The sequence below is a fragment of the Pagrus major genome, chromosome 2 (genome assembly GCF_040436345.1).
Source record: "Pagrus major chromosome 2, Pma_NU_1.0".
NCBI classification, from domain to species: domain Eukaryota; kingdom Metazoa; phylum Chordata; class Actinopteri; order Spariformes; family Sparidae; genus Pagrus; species Pagrus major.
Window position 1 is genome coordinate 14,255,213 of NC_133216.1, and position 14,391 is coordinate 14,269,603.

A 14,391-nucleotide genomic window follows, 5' to 3' on the forward strand; every position below is an offset into this window, starting at 1 on the left:
TTAAAAGGTAGGCAGTGAATCAAGTAAACAAGAATGATTTATTGAATAAATATGTAACATTCAGTCGTATATTAGCACCAAAAGGTCATCATTCTTTTCTTTATAATTTTCTTTTTCTCTGTATAAAACAGCATTTTCTGGAAACTCCTATGACAGTAAACTGAATATATTTGGGTTTTCTGTCATTTTATTGACCAAGTAACTTACTTGTTGATCGAAAAAATAATCGACAGATTTGTCAATGAAAATAATTGTGAGATAAGACCCTAAATTATATAATCTCACATTTTCACATAATTTACCCCTAACTGGATCCATAATAACCCAACTTCAGAACTTAAGCACACACAGCATCAGCATAACGTAACTGTTGTGTGAACAGTTTGAAGCCCTTTTCAAAGCACTTTGGTTTTATTCAAAAACATTTGCAAATCAAACAAATATCACATTGTTTTAAAACCCACATCTGTAAAAACCCTGAGTTTAAATGGGTAAAACTGTGCTATCAGTCATGAGAGTTCACTCAACAGATCAGTGTTTTCTGAGTCTTGGATGCTTCACCCTGTATCTATCTTTCTCTACATCACTGAGTGGTGTATCACCCTCATTCCTGCTTCTGAGTCCTCGTGTGGAGCAGCACTGCCTGTCCAGCCAGCCCAGCCTCCACCCCTCCTTCAGGAACCACATACTGGGTCCCATCGTTAGCTCTCTGAGGGTCCATCGTCATCAGCTGCCCGTTGCTCTGAGCCACGCTGTCCAAACTCCACAGCTGGTAGCGCAGGCTTTTACCCTGCTTCGCCAGAATGTAAACCTCTTTGACTGCTGTGCTACCGACAGGACAGGGACAGCTGCTGTCAGTGGCGAGGGAGAGCCAGGGCAGAGTGGGGTCAGGTTGAGTGTGGTTGTTGTTCACGCTGCCGTGGTCCAAACCGAGGAGAACACCTGGGACGGACAGATGTGGTTGTTATTGTGTGTCGTATTGGTGTTTTCAGACCAGTTAAACCAGCCATATTGTAGTAAATCAGGAAATTCTCTGTCTGGCCTCACTTATCATGGAAATGTATCCCTCGTCTCATATCCCTAAATCTCATCTATCAATCAGACTGTTTTCTCCAAAGTTCCTCTTTACTGCTGCACTGTGAATATGAGTCAGCTTCCAGGACAAGTAAAGTTTGAGACAATGTCACAATATCAACAAGGGATGCACTTAATTGCGTAATCCAAAAATGATGTCAGATCGTTTTCATAGAAAATTATCCACTCACTATTCCAGTCAGATGTGTTTTTACAATCCCAATTCCAAAGACGTTGGGACGCTGTGTTTATTCATGTTTTACATCAACATCAGCATTTTTGTAATCTGGGTTGTAATATGCACATGTGCACTGTCTGCAAACGAATAATTTTCACATGTTGTTCTCTCTTTAAAATGTCACTAAATAAAATTGAAAAATAATACCCCAGAAATCAATTTATTAAACATGCAGAAAGTGGCAAACAGGTGTTTGAACTGCATTTTCACCATCTAGAGCATAATCAAAGTTTCTAAAAATACTAATTATCTTATTGTATGGTCAGGGGTCTAATTTGATGCATCTATTCGTCTATTACATCTGCACGTATATGTTCATTTTCAGCACTAATTACGTCACTCAACTAACAATGAAGATCAGCGAATTGAAGCTCAGAGGTTTAAACTAGCCACTCACATTCAATATGCCAAAAACTCTCTTTTGATTTGTTCATTGCAGCGATTTCTGTGACATTTTATTCTCCACATTATGATTATTACGTTTAATTATTTAAAGTAACATTATGTAACCTTTTACCTTGAAATAACAGTTTCTAAATCATGTTGATGGTACAATATCTTGTAACAGGGTGAATGCTGTCTCTGTCTCAGCCACTCTGCCCCCTATCACTTGTTTCTGCACTATGTGACTTCAGTGAGAGGGTAGGATCACAGCGTTACATACATGTTTACTTCAACATACAAGTTTTCAACAAACAACATTGTTACTATGTAATGAGTTTTGTTTGTAGTCAGCACCTACATTACATCTGACAAACTGTTACAGACCTGGGATTTGTGTTTACCACAGTGGTGTTGCACTCAGACACTGTGGGAGGCACCAAATCGCAAATGCCAATTTCTACATAATGTTGCTTTAATGCCCTGCTTTGTGGCTGCAAACATTAAAGTTTTGTTTAAATGTGTCTGTTTTCTTCACCCCTCCAGTCTTACCTGAAGCAGCTGCCCAGTGTGCCTTGTAGCCGCTGCGCTGGCATGGCTCATGGTTGAAGTCCTCATCATATCTGCACGTACTGTGAAGGAATTGTGTCCTGTAATAACAAACTTTTCTTTTACAACATAAGTAGAAAATGAAACTTCCCAGTTTTGTTTGGGTGGAGGATACGGGATGAGAACAGGCTGTCTCCCCCACAGGTGTGTGATGATGGTTGCAGCATTTTCACCACTTAAGCCTCCCGACAGCAGCTCAGCCTTACAGCCACAAACCTCCTCTGCCAGCAGGGCCATGTTGTCAGCTGGCGAAATAAAAATTTTAATGAGAACATAAAGAAACGGCCATAAACTCAACACAGTGTGAAACTGCATTTAGCTGCTTGTGAAACATAAAGAGGGAATTACGACTAAAAAACACGTTTTAGCTGAAAACCTGGTTTTATAACTGAAAACCACATTTTTTAATTATTTATTTTTTATAACTTTAATTAATCTCGCATCTGTTTCTAGGAGTTTAATGTGATGTTGAGGTATGTTTTTGTCTTTGCTGTGCTATCATAAAATTTCTACTGCCCCTAAATAGATAAGACCCATCTTTTTACTCTTGTCCCCACTCTGTTTCTTCAACATCATTAAAACAGACCGTCCTGATAGTTTACAAACTTTTGTCACCTGAAAACATTTCCCCCTGTGCCGTGTATCCTCTGCTCAGTGCCGTCTGAACAACAGTTTCCATGTCAAGACTCAGCTTTGGCTGTCGAAGGTGAGCAGACATCCACAAAGCAACCAGACCACACCTAGAAAATAAATGAATAACACGCTCACAGTCACACCCTGGCAAAATTCCATGTTTATTAATGACTAAAACATTAAAGCATTCAAGTCAATCTAATGAAACAATGGCACCACTGTTCCTACAATACTTGTGGTAACAGTTTTGTTTGTGTTATAGGTATGGTATAGTTACATGCTTTCTCTTTCAATTGTAGATCAAGGTGTGGATGACAAATATGAGAATGACACCAAAGTGTATTGACTTACTGTGGACCATCTTGAATTAGAGAAGGCACGTAGTTGTTCACCAGGATCCACTGCAGGTCCTTCCTAAAACTGAAGCACAAAAACACACATTGCATTAACATAAATACACATTACAACAGAGGCCTTTTTCCAAGGAAGACACTGACACATAAGTGTAAATAATACATCAATGGTGGCTGAGTTTTATTTAGCTGCCTTGGTTTCAGGGTCCTGGACACTTAAATAGAACAGAGCCATCATAAGTGTTACTCGAGGCATTAGTGGTTTTCCTACTGTGACAAGTCTGATGTGAAAAGGACTAATTAAAACTGTTCTTTGTGAGGTTTATAACGTTTTCTTTTTGTGAGCTTGGTATCAGAGGGATGTTGTAAAAACCCTGAAAGAATATCGGTCCTAAATATCGGTTTTCAGTCTCCTTGATTTCTTTAATAACCGGTATCGATCCCTGAAAAAGCCATATTGGTCGACCCCTAATAACGTGATACAACTATCAGATGAGGTTTAAAGTATAACAATAGCTGTCAGATATTGGATATGCAAATTACTGCCAGGATCATTAGGATTTTAAACAAGTTAAAGTAAGTTATACAGAGTCAGGGTTAAATGTGCAAAGAAAAAGTGGGTCTCTCATTGTAAATCTCACCTGCTCTCCCTCTGACTGAGCAGTAGGCGGGCCTCTGTGTGGTTCCCCTCTACAGGGCTCCTGCTGCTGGCTATAGTCTGATACAGCTTCTTCTTTTGTGTTGAGACAGGTGGAGGTGGTGGCCCTGGAGCATGTGGAGGTGGTGGAGGAGGAGGAGGAGGAGGAGGTGGTGGTGGTGACAGGGGACACTGCACTGACATCTTGTGTGAGCTCCTTTTAGGTGAACCCTGACAAGTGTGGTAGCTCGGTTAGTATTGTAATAGTGCATGTTGTAAAGACAATTTCCAATACAAACATTGTAACTCTCTCCTACCTCCTCCAACTTAGCTAGCAGCTCCTCCACGGGTGAAAAATTACTTATTTTAAATCGGTGTAGAATACTATTTGGGCGGAAACCGACATTCAACAATCTTCTCCTGCTCCACAAACAAGTATTTAGCTTATAATATTTCACATACTAGATAATACACCCACTTTTCAGCGAGCACCGCTAACAAACAGCACCGGTGTTACACTCATATTTGGTATTTGACACTTTCTTCTTCTTCTTCTTCTTCTTCTTCTTCTTCTTCTTCTTCTTCTTCTTCTTCTTCTTCAACGGAAAATGGTCGTACCGCCCTCCAGTGCATCTTCTGTCCTTATAGTGTAAAAAGACTGTATGATGAGTGTCATGACGTTAAATCAAACTACTAGTGAACGCCCAATTAATTCATTTATGTCTGAGTAACTTCTACCGTCCTGAAACGATAAAAAAGACGATTAAAAGGGGCGATAAAAGGCTGTAGGTGTTACACTACGTACTGGGTCACTGAATCGAGTGTAAGACCGGAAGCAGCCGCCGTGTTGTTTCTTATCGCGAGAACTGAGCACGGGATTTGCGAAGGCCGGGGTTTTCATTCATCGCCCTGAGTAAGTACTCCTTCCACATCAAGTTTAATAGCTAAAAATCGCCATTTTTCGCTTTTAAGACGATTCCAAACCATTGCTGAAGTTAGGTGTCCTTATTGGGCGCGTTTTGTGTCAGTGAGTTGAATCAGGAGTAAGCGATAGGCGGATATAGTAAGCTAAATATGTTAGCAACAGCTAGTAGCTAGCTTTTAGCGAGCGTTCGCCCCACGTTATTCAAGCGGAATAGCAATCTGCTAACGCTAGCTAGGCAGCCGTGTTTCTAACTGGTTTAAAATGAATGTTAAATGTGTTTTTTTCCACTCTAAGCACTCAAACAGGTTAGAAGATGGCCACTGCGGACGTACGGCTCAATCATACAATCTACATCAACAACTTGAATGAGAAAATCAAGAAAGATGGTAAGTTTATCCTCACCGTCTAGCCTTCAGTGTCTGGCTTCACACACAGCGCACAGAGAGACTCTCAGCTCAAACTAATGGGTTTGTACTCATTTTTCCGTGTTTTTGCAGAGTTGAAAAAGTCGCTGTACGCCATCTTCTCGCAGTTCGGACAGATTTTGGACATCTTGGTCGCAAGAAACGTGAAGATGAAGGGTCAGGCCTTTGTTATTTTCAAAGAGGTTAACAGCGCCTCCAATGCCCTGAGATCCATGCAGGGATTCCCTTTCTACGACAAGCCCATGGTAGGTTCAACACAGTGAATACCAGTGAGGCTTAACAGAGAGTGGAAAATGCTAAAAATGTGTTCATAATGATAGGCAACATAATCTGTGGTCTGAACTTATGTCTGTTCCTACAGCGTATCCAGTATGCTAAGATGGACTCAGACATCATAGCTAAAATGAAGGGAACTTATGTGGAGCGTGACCGTAAAAAAGAGAAGACCAAGAAAATCAAGGGAGCTGAGACAGCAGGAGCTAAGAAGGGTGTACCAGGAGCTGCTGCACCCATGGTTGCTGGTGTACCTGCTGCCATGCCTGTGAGTGGGACAATGTGTTTTTATTGTAATCAGTTGATGTAAGTAATGTTGCCAACAGATTTGATTGAATAATTGTTGTGGGAGTTTCCATCACAAAATCTACCTGAGAATCAAGGATAAGCTATCATAAACGGTGACGCGGAGTATAAATGTGCAACGTAGCAAAGTATTGTGGGTTCAGGGTTATTTGATAAAAGTGGAATTTTTTTCCCCAAAGCAAATTGGAACTGAAACCCAGATCCCGTCCTTTCCTACCTAAAATGTGGCAAAATTCTTGTCTCATGTGTTTCACCTTTTGGTTAAAGACCTTAGCAGTGACCGAGGGTACTCTTTTTGCAATCTTTTAAAATTAACTTAAATTCTATCATAGCAATCAACTCTGAACATTTAAGTTCCTACTCTGCATTATTCCTTTTAAGAAGGGGCTTTTTTTTGCCTTCTAACTCTGGATATTGAATATTGTGGAGGAATTGGTTGACATGCTCATGACTTTTTGCTCTTTAGGGAATGCCTCCCATGAGCCAGGCTCCCCGTATGATGCACATGCCAGGACAGCCGCCTTATATGCCCCCTCCTGGCATGATGCCTCCTCCTGGGATGGCACCTGGTCAGATGCCCCCTGGTGCCATGCCTCCTGGCCAGATGATGCCTGGACAGATGCCTGGACAAATGCCCCAGCAGGTAGTGTGCACCCATCTTCTGGCAGAGCATGTTTTTTTTAATTTATTTAACAAAAAATATTTATTTTTTTTCTCGTTGCTCTATTATGACCTCTGCCTTTTATCCTCACAGGTTGCAGAAAATCCTCCCAATCACATCCTCTTCCTCACCAACCTGCCAGAAGAGACGAACGAACTCATGCTCTCCATGCTCTTCAACCAGTCAGTAACAGCTCCTTATCTGCACTGCATTTTTGTATTTTTCTATTCGTTGAAAGCTGAACCTGACTGTATTGTTTGTTCTTTAGGTTCCCTGGGTTCAAGGAGGTGCGTCTGGTCCCTGGTCGCCACGACATCGCCTTCGTGGAGTTTGACAATGAAGTGCAGGCCGGCGCTGCACGAGATGCACTACAAGGCTTTAAGATCACACAAGCGAACGCAATGAAGATCTCGTTCGCCAAGAAATAACACCAATGAGGGCCGGTTTACCTGCATACACACAGGTCTTTTTAAGAGATGTTCAGCAGTGGTCCGAACTAAGAAACATTTTTAGAAATTTGTTGATCAGTGAAGAATTTTTTCCTTCTTCCAGGATTACATGTAAGTATACGTTCTTTGCATCAAGTTGCTGTGTTTTGTAGTGTCACACTGATAGAACTGTAATCATAAAATCTCCAGGTAAATTTGTGGAGGAGTTTTGCATCCTACTGATATGGATTTCACAAAATTGGCTGGTTTACTTTCTTTGGATTTACACTCAAATCGATCAGCAACTTTATGCGTCTTCTGTTTTGTTTTCTAACTGTTTGTTATAAAGCATTGCACCCAGAGTCTGGTCTACCAGACATTGTACCTGGAGCTTTTTTGTTTTTATAATTAAACCTTTTCTTTGAGACACTGCTCCGCCTCACGTCTTCATGTGTTCGTTGCTGTGGGAATTAATCTAAAGCCAATAGATGGTGCTATAAACCCACTTTATTCTACCTCTGATGTTGCGGTGGGTAAAGGGAGGGATGGCTGAGGGTTAATCAACTCAAATAGTAAATGTTTTTTAGAGCAACCCAACTGATTTTTAATTCTTGTGGCTTTTGCTTCTTCCATTGTGTCACGAAATCTGACTTAACCTAAATCTGTTAGTGCAGTGGTGTTAAACAGTTTGCTTTGGGCATCTGTAGGCCTTTGTTCCAACCAAAAACTGCACCAGGAGATCTCAACTTCAGCCTCAGAGTGTGGATTATTCTGGGAAATCACTTGTGTAACCTTTTCTTGGAAAATGAAACAACAAATTCTCAGCGCTGTGTAGGATAAAGCTGATTATGAGAATTGTCTATCAGTCAGCAGTGGAGAAAAGGTCATCGATGTCATGCAGCAGAAGTCCTTGCTGGACTCGGCCTCAGGTGGCTGATGTTACGGGGAACGCACTTCAGACTGTTGGCTGCCCACATTCTCCACAAATACTTGCAGAAAATTGGATCCTTTGGCATCATAAAGAATCTTTCATTAGTCCTGTACTTATGAAAGAGTAGTCCAACTATTTCTTCAAAGCATTCTGGGCCTCCACACAAATCCTCCCTCCTGCTTGTCGAGTAAACCAATTGGAGTCTCATTCAATTTGTGCCTTGACGTACACAGTACATGCCCAAACAAGCCATTTTTATCTGTATTTGTGCTCTGCCCGGTGCAATAAACCAGATACAGATTAATTTTGTTTTTCAAATCGATTAGATTACATCACTTACTGGCCGCTCTGAGTCATCATGTTTTGCAGCATTTCCATCATCTGTCTCTGTGGCCCATTTGCCCTCGAGAGTTATTCTGAAACCAACAAAAACTTAAATTTCAGTGATTGTGCGTGTCATTGGGTTGCGGACGGTGGAACTGCTTGATGCCTGAATTTATTTATTCAGCTTTGGGAACGCACCTGAAGCAGTCAGTATGAATGTGTGTGGAGACCTTGATTTTACTTTATTAGACAAAATCAGTCTCCTCTGTGGTTTCTAGCTATGTAGTTCATGCAAAGCACATTTCAGCTAATCATGTCTCAACTCAAGGTTTCTAAGGAGGCTGTGACTTTGCAGAAACTGGATCTGTTATATCCAAAACCACGATTCAGCAGTGACCACACCATCAGAAGATCAATTCATCGAGATTAGTTTCCTGGAAGATAGAAAAGTAACTTCATCACAGATACAGAATTTATTAAATAAAGAATGAAAGACTCCAATCAGCAAAAGTCCTGTCAGAAGAAGGCTGTCTTGTAGTGTCTCAGAGGAGTAGCAGTTTCTGAACCACTTGTCAGGAGGGGAAACGAGGACAAAGTCTTGAGATGAGGATGTGGATGTGTGGAAAAAAGTGCTATTTCCTGATCAATCCAAGTGTGAGATTTCTGACGAACAGGAGAAAGATACCACAGTGTTTCAAACCCTGAGTGAAACGTGTGGTGGGAAGATTCAAGTCTGGGGCTGTTTTGCCTCCTCTGGTGTTGGACACCTGCACAGAACTGACTCCACCCTGACCAAAGAGACCATTCTTCAGAGAGACACTCCACCCTCTGGTTTGATCTTTGTGGAGAAGGATTCATACTGCAGCAGGATAATGAGCCCAAACACACCTCGCAGCTTTGACAGAACTACTTGAAGACCAAAGAAGACCAAGGAGTCCTGACTGTCAGGGACTTCCCTCCACAGTCGCCTGAGCTCAGACTTAATGATCGAGAAGCTAATCATGCTGAGATAACTTGAGTCAGCAGGTTTTGCACAAACTTGTGAAGTCCATGCCAGCTTGAGTGCATACTATAATTAAAGCAGAATATGGATATAACATATTCTGAAATTCATGGACATGCTTCAACAAGATTCAACTTTTCACTCAAGCTGATGTAATTTGTAATGAAGAAATGTAGCACATTCAAAACAAATAGAAAATATAAGAAGTGGAGTAAAAGTACAAAATAGTCAATAGTAAAAAGTAGAGGAACGTCAGAGTTATGATTATGTTGTAGGCCTCCTTTTATAAGGATGGTATGCGAGTAATTTGTGTTTAAACAAATATCTAAATGAATGCAAATGGGTTCAATGGGTCACAATTGTCTCAACTTTGCCAATTAGTAAATGCTTGCCGTATGTTTTGCAGCACATCCTCACTGGCCCCTCGCAGCCTTCACACACTGTAGGTTTAGTAATTACGTGCCAACAAGGACCACCTCGTCCTCTCAAAGGCTGGATTCATGAGCGCGGGGCGGAGTGATGTGTGAATTAGGCCTGAAAAGCTCGATTTAGACTCGCACTATCAACTGTGCCCGGCGCACACAGGGCCTCCCTGTTGTGGACTTAAACTGTGCCCTGAGTAATTGTCTTCAGGTCGGCTCAGCAGTGTACACAGAAATGCACATTCTTCTGTAGTTTCCCAAGCCTTTCCACACTCCCTTATTTTGCCTTGAGAAAGCGCTGACCTTAGCCACCAGGGCGCCATGTGTGAGTGAGAGAGAGAGTGTGTTTCTGTGTGTGTGTGTGTGTGTGTGTGTGTGTGTGTGTGTGTGTGTGTGTGTCGCATGTTCTTGGCAACATGCCTACTGCCTTCCCATTCACCAGCACACTGATCTTTCAGTTGCAGGGACTGAGAGACAACTTATCCGATGGGTTTTGTGGGCTGTCAGATCAAAAATCAACTCTAAGACACGGGGCTCTCTCAGACATTTAAGAGCTTGTCATGCATGTGTGTCATTGCTCATTGATGGTTTCTTTCTTACTTTTTTTTTACTTCACACATAAATAAAATAAAATAAACAAACAAACAAACAAAGGGAATGTGAAGGAGAGTTGCCTAAAAACCCTCAAGGGGCAAAAACAAGTGATATTCAAAACTTATAAACAAAGCTTTGCATGCATTGATGTCAATGTGATGACTTCGATGCATTGTCATACGTTTTGAACAGGTTAAACTAATTGGCTAATAATATCATTATCAGACAGGTGTTAATATCTCGTCCTCTCACTTTAAAATGACGGGATACTGCAGGTAAGACTGCAGCATCTTTGGGAAGAAAGTGATGTGACTTGACTCGCCCTAAAGGAACAGTTTACCCAAAAATGAAACTTCAGACATCATCTCCTCACCTTCAGTCAGGTGGAGTTTCGTAGTCCACAAAACATTTCTGGAGCTTCACAGCAAAACAGTGTTTCAGCATCCTCCTAAACAACTGAAGTAGATGGGGACTTGTTTTAAAACGTAAAAAAGCAACTGAAGAAAAGCTTAAACTGTCTCCATACTCCATACATCCCATCGTAATCCAAGTCTCCAGAAGCCCTGAGATCCCAAATAGATTTGAAAAGACATTATTTATGCCCTCTTAAAGCGGAAATCTTCTGCAGCATTCTCCTAAACAACTGAAGTAGATGGGCACTTGCTTTAAAATGTAAGAAAACAGCCAGCGTTTAATGTAATCAAAGTCTGCAGAAGTCCCTTTCAAGGGGTAAAAAAAAAAAGATGGAGAGCTGTGAGTGAATGCGGCAGATTGTTCTTTAAAAGGTTTGTTGACAGTTTACAGTAGAAATGGACAGAAGACATGGAGAGAGAGAGAGACATTAATTTTTTTTTTAGATCAATAGGAGAAGAAAAACATGCTTGTAGGTGTGTCACTGACTGATTAGATGTCTGCTGTAGACTTTCATGGTGATCACTGAGTCTTGCATTTTAAATTTCTGCCCTAAAAGACACGTGCGACCATTAGGTGGTGCCAAATACAAAACTCACAGGACTTCCGTTCAGGTACCAAGATCCACAGAGTGCAGAGGTTGGATCCCTCAGGTGATCCACACACACAACAGCCTCTGTGCAGTCCCTGAGATGTGTGTGTGCGCTCGTGTGTGTCCGCGCACTTCCGGGACTGTTGGTTAGAATTCAGCTCATGTTTGGAGGTCACTGCTCCCTCTATGCAAATCAACCCTCTGCTCCTCAAGAGCCCTCTGTTCTGCTCCGGGGTCAGTGCAGAGCGCCAGGCCGCGGAAACACCAGCGGTTGTCAGGGAAGCTCTTGAGCAACAAGCCTGTGATAGACCTTAAGATAGAGGAGGAGGAGGAGGAGGAGGAGAAGGAGGAGGGAGGCAGAATCTCATTAGAGTTCCTCCTCGATGAAGAAGGTACATTGTGTGGAGCTCTGGAAGTCAGATGTGGAAAATATGCCATGTGAACGGTGCCAATATGCTAAAAGATGCCTATACGCACCCTCAGTGCGCTCAGCCGGTGAGTATCTGCAGCCGACGGCATCATTAAGCAGCAAACATGTGCGCACAGGAACAAGCTCAATCATAAATGTGGGTATGATCACATTAGGGCTGCAGGTAGAGGCCCACGTGTGCGCCATGACGCGCCTTCGTGCCCAATATACACTCTGTTCGCGTATTGTTTATGTTCATTACGGAGAGCTGCAGCTCCAGACGGCGATAGAAACTTTCCCCTTTCAGAGGCCGCCCGAGGAAAACTGAGAAAATCATTTAATTGACGCGGCGGAGATGCTTTTGAAGCGTGCAGAGACCTGAAACCTGAACCTGAAGTGGAACCGAAGATAAAGAGAGCAAACAGGAAACCCAGCGAGGAGAAGTGAAACGCGTTCGGGGTAATCCCGTGCGTAAATGTGACATGCTTTGGAAATAATAAAAAGTTTTTGGGTTGGTCAGGAGAGAAAGGGGTGAGCGCATTGGTGCGCTCTGGGAACCATCCGGACAAGAGCTGAGAGACGGATATTCCCTGCCTCAGGACACACCCTCCATGCTCTCTCTCTCTCTCTCTCTCTCTCTCTCTCTCATTGTTTCCCACACTGACTCTGTCGCCGCCGGGGCTTCGTATCGGGTTAACAAACGGCCAACCAGCAGCTTGGATGAGAGGAGCGCAAAGTGGAGAGACGCAACTTCTCCGGCACACTCATCACGCTGAATATTATTGGTGTGGGGTTTTTTTTCTTTCCAGTTTTTGTGCGTGGATCAGGCTTGGAGAAGAGCAGGGAGAGTGTCAGCTAATTGGGATGAGAGTTCAAGTCAAGAGAGCCAGCAGATTGGACCTTTAAAGCCTCTTAACGCAGGTGGTGGGAGGAATACAGCGCGGAGGGGAGTGTGTTTATGCGCCGTGTGTTTGTGTGTTTGTGTGCATGTGTCGCTCCCAGTGGAAATCCACCCTGGACCCCGATCAGGTGTGTGTTTGTGTGTTTGTGGTGAGGGCGGCTGGGGGATAAATCCAAGCGGAGGCAGACAGGGGTAGTTATGGTTTCTCTCTGAGCTGGACGCGATGAAGCGGCTCTGCGGGAGTTTGAGGAGGAGAGCTGGGCGGACGGACGGACGCAGGGAGGGAGGAGGAGGTGGAGGAGGAGGGGGGCACCACCAGCAGCACCAGCACCAGCACCACCACTGCCGCCGCCGCCGAAGCGCACAACGCGGTCCCCAGCCCCTTGACGCAGGGATGGAGAGCACAAGAGCGCACAGGGTGACCACCATGAGGAGTGCCCCACACCGGGGACACCTCCACCTGCAGCGGACTGTGATTTTCCTCGTCGCGCTCACGATACAACCGCAGGTAAGCCACCGATTAAGTGCTATTTCGGGCGGCATGCCCTTAAACCCCCCCTGAAGCTGACTTTTAACTGTGGTTCAGCTTTTATTTCTCATCACAGCTGCCTGAAAACAGTCAGTAATGGAGTCCACACGCACTGTCCCTTCCCTCTTTGTGCTGCCCTCATTCTGCTCCTACATGGCGCTGTGCCCACCTGTTGTTTCAGCCCGCTGGTGTCTATTATCCCACGCAACAGAAAACTACTGTAATCCTGTTCTAGACGCACGGGATGCAAATATGACAGCGGAAAATGTGAGAATATTACATCAAAATCCTGTTTCAAAGCATTCTGAAGAATTCACTGCTCATTATGTCACTCTTTAGGGTGAATGGTGAGGATGAGAACACACACATCAAGCATAATGAGAGCTTACAGCTGTTGCACGTGATTTATTTGAGGGATTTCAGCTGTAAAGAAAACCTTAAATTCTTTTTGAGGTGCTGTGAGGGATAAATAACACCTTAATTACGCACCACACCCCCTCTTCTCAGTCCTCTCTTTATTCACAGGAGTAAAGCAGCTCCATTTTAGCACGCTCGCCTGCTGTAACATCTCTACTTTACAGTTCTCATCCTCATGGCTGCATGGATGCAGACTTTTCTTTGTAGATGAGTCCAATCAATGTGATGACTTGTGTAAAAGACTCCTGACAAGCTGTGAATTTGGCAGCATGGAAAGCTTTGGATTTTGTGCCAACAAAATGTTGGGCGTGAAGGTGCAAAACCATAAAACATTTTCCCTTTTTTGCCCTGTGAGCTGTCAAGCAGCTGCTGGCCCGATCAGGAAGCTCTATGATGTGTGACAGGAGCCAGCAGTAGCAAGAACAGGCCCAGAGGTGCTCCACTCTGTGCATGTGTGTGAGAATGTGTGTGTGTGTGTGTGTGTGTGTGTGTGCATTTTTCTAAACACTGAGCTCACATCCAGCATCTGTGTCTTGGGTGTGTGTGGAGCCCGGGGGGCCACAGCCGAGTAAACTCCGGGTCGTGTGAATGTTGAACGTCGGGGCAGCTCTGCGCGTCTCTCTCTGCACCTCTGCAACCCTTTCACAGCTGAAGAACAACACACACTCCACTCCCTCCATTCTCTGACTGCACTGCGGTGTGAAAACACACACTCGGGAGCCTCGGCTGCTGCTGGCGACTATTATTAATGCAGGAGACAGGAGAGCATGTTCATGAGGACTTAGAACAGACCTGCGATTCAGAAGTGAAGCCTAATGAGCGTCCAGTGGTCACTGCATGTTGTCTGTTGTGTAGTTTCACTGCAGCACAGTGGAGCCTTGAGGATGTTGTTCCAGTGTGAAGGAAAAGCTTAGT

General features: G+C 43.5%; 3 protein-coding genes across 6 annotated transcripts in view; 2 read left to right on the top strand and 1 right to left on the bottom strand.

The window, feature by feature from the left end:
- Nucleotides 1–19: 19 nt before the first annotated feature.
- actmap (actin maturation protease) lies at nucleotides 20–5,339 on the bottom strand. Of its 4 annotated transcripts, none has more exons than XM_073480186.1 (8): nucleotides 5,253–5,306; nucleotides 4,243–4,566; nucleotides 3,930–4,156; nucleotides 3,287–3,355; nucleotides 2,918–3,042; nucleotides 2,418–2,547; nucleotides 2,246–2,316; nucleotides 20–942 (listed from the first exon to the last, which is right to left on the bottom strand). In XM_073480186.1, the coding sequence occupies exons 3-8, from the start codon at nucleotides 4,127–4,129 to the stop codon at nucleotides 605–607; spliced, it is 933 nt and encodes a 310-aa protein (XP_073336287.1). In that variant the 5' UTR covers nucleotides 4,130–4,156; nucleotides 4,243–4,566; nucleotides 5,253–5,306; the 3' UTR covers nucleotides 20–604. The 4 variants fall into 4 exon arrangements, with proteins under 4 accessions (XP_073336287.1, XP_073336288.1, XP_073336290.1 ...); XM_073480187.1 differs by lacking the exon at nucleotides 5,253–5,306 and having other exon boundaries at nucleotides 4,243–4,309; nucleotides 4,404–4,630; XM_073480189.1 differs by lacking the exon at nucleotides 4,243–4,566 and having other exon boundaries at nucleotides 5,253–5,339.
- On the top strand, nucleotides 4,759–7,375 carry snrpa (small nuclear ribonucleoprotein polypeptide A). Its single transcript, XM_073480191.1, has 7 exons — nucleotides 4,759–4,838; nucleotides 5,145–5,236; nucleotides 5,348–5,520; nucleotides 5,637–5,816; nucleotides 6,321–6,497; nucleotides 6,609–6,697; nucleotides 6,784–7,375. The coding sequence occupies exons 2-7, from the start codon at nucleotides 5,164–5,166 to the stop codon at nucleotides 6,941–6,943; spliced, it is 852 nt and encodes a 283-aa protein (XP_073336292.1). The 5' UTR covers nucleotides 4,759–4,838; nucleotides 5,145–5,163; the 3' UTR covers nucleotides 6,944–7,375.
- A 5,549-nt stretch (nucleotides 7,376–12,924) lies between these two features.
- Nucleotides 12,925–14,391, top strand: part of LOC141019793 (uncharacterized) — a 47,297-nt gene continuing 45,830 nt past the window's right edge. Inside the window, exon 1 of the mRNA XM_073494803.1 lies at nucleotides 12,925–13,038. Coding sequence (XP_073350904.1) covers nucleotides 12,925–13,038 — 114 coding nt within the window. The remainder of the gene's footprint in view (nucleotides 13,039–14,391) is intronic.

Coding starts and splice junctions, on each gene's coding strand:
- actmap (XM_073480189.1), bottom strand. CDS start 4,129: ATGTCAGTGCAGTGTCCCCTGTCACCACCACCACCTCCTCCTCCTCCT. Junction 3,043..3,286: donor CTAATTCAAGATGGTCCACA/GTAAGTCAATAC, acceptor TTTATTTTCTAG/GTGTGGTCTGGTTGCTTTGT. Junction 2,317..2,417: donor AGACAGCCTGTTCTCATCCC/GTATCCTCCACC, acceptor CAGTACGTGCAG/ATATGATGAGGACTTCAACC.
- snrpa (XM_073480191.1), top strand. CDS start 5,164: ATGGCCACTGCGGACGTACGGCTCAATCATACAATCTACATCAACAAC. Junction 5,521..5,636: donor CTTTCTACGACAAGCCCATG/GTAGGTTCAACA, acceptor CTGTTCCTACAG/CGTATCCAGTATGCTAAGAT. Junction 6,698..6,783: donor CTCTCCATGCTCTTCAACCA/GTCAGTAACAGC, acceptor TTTGTTCTTTAG/GTTCCCTGGGTTCAAGGAGG.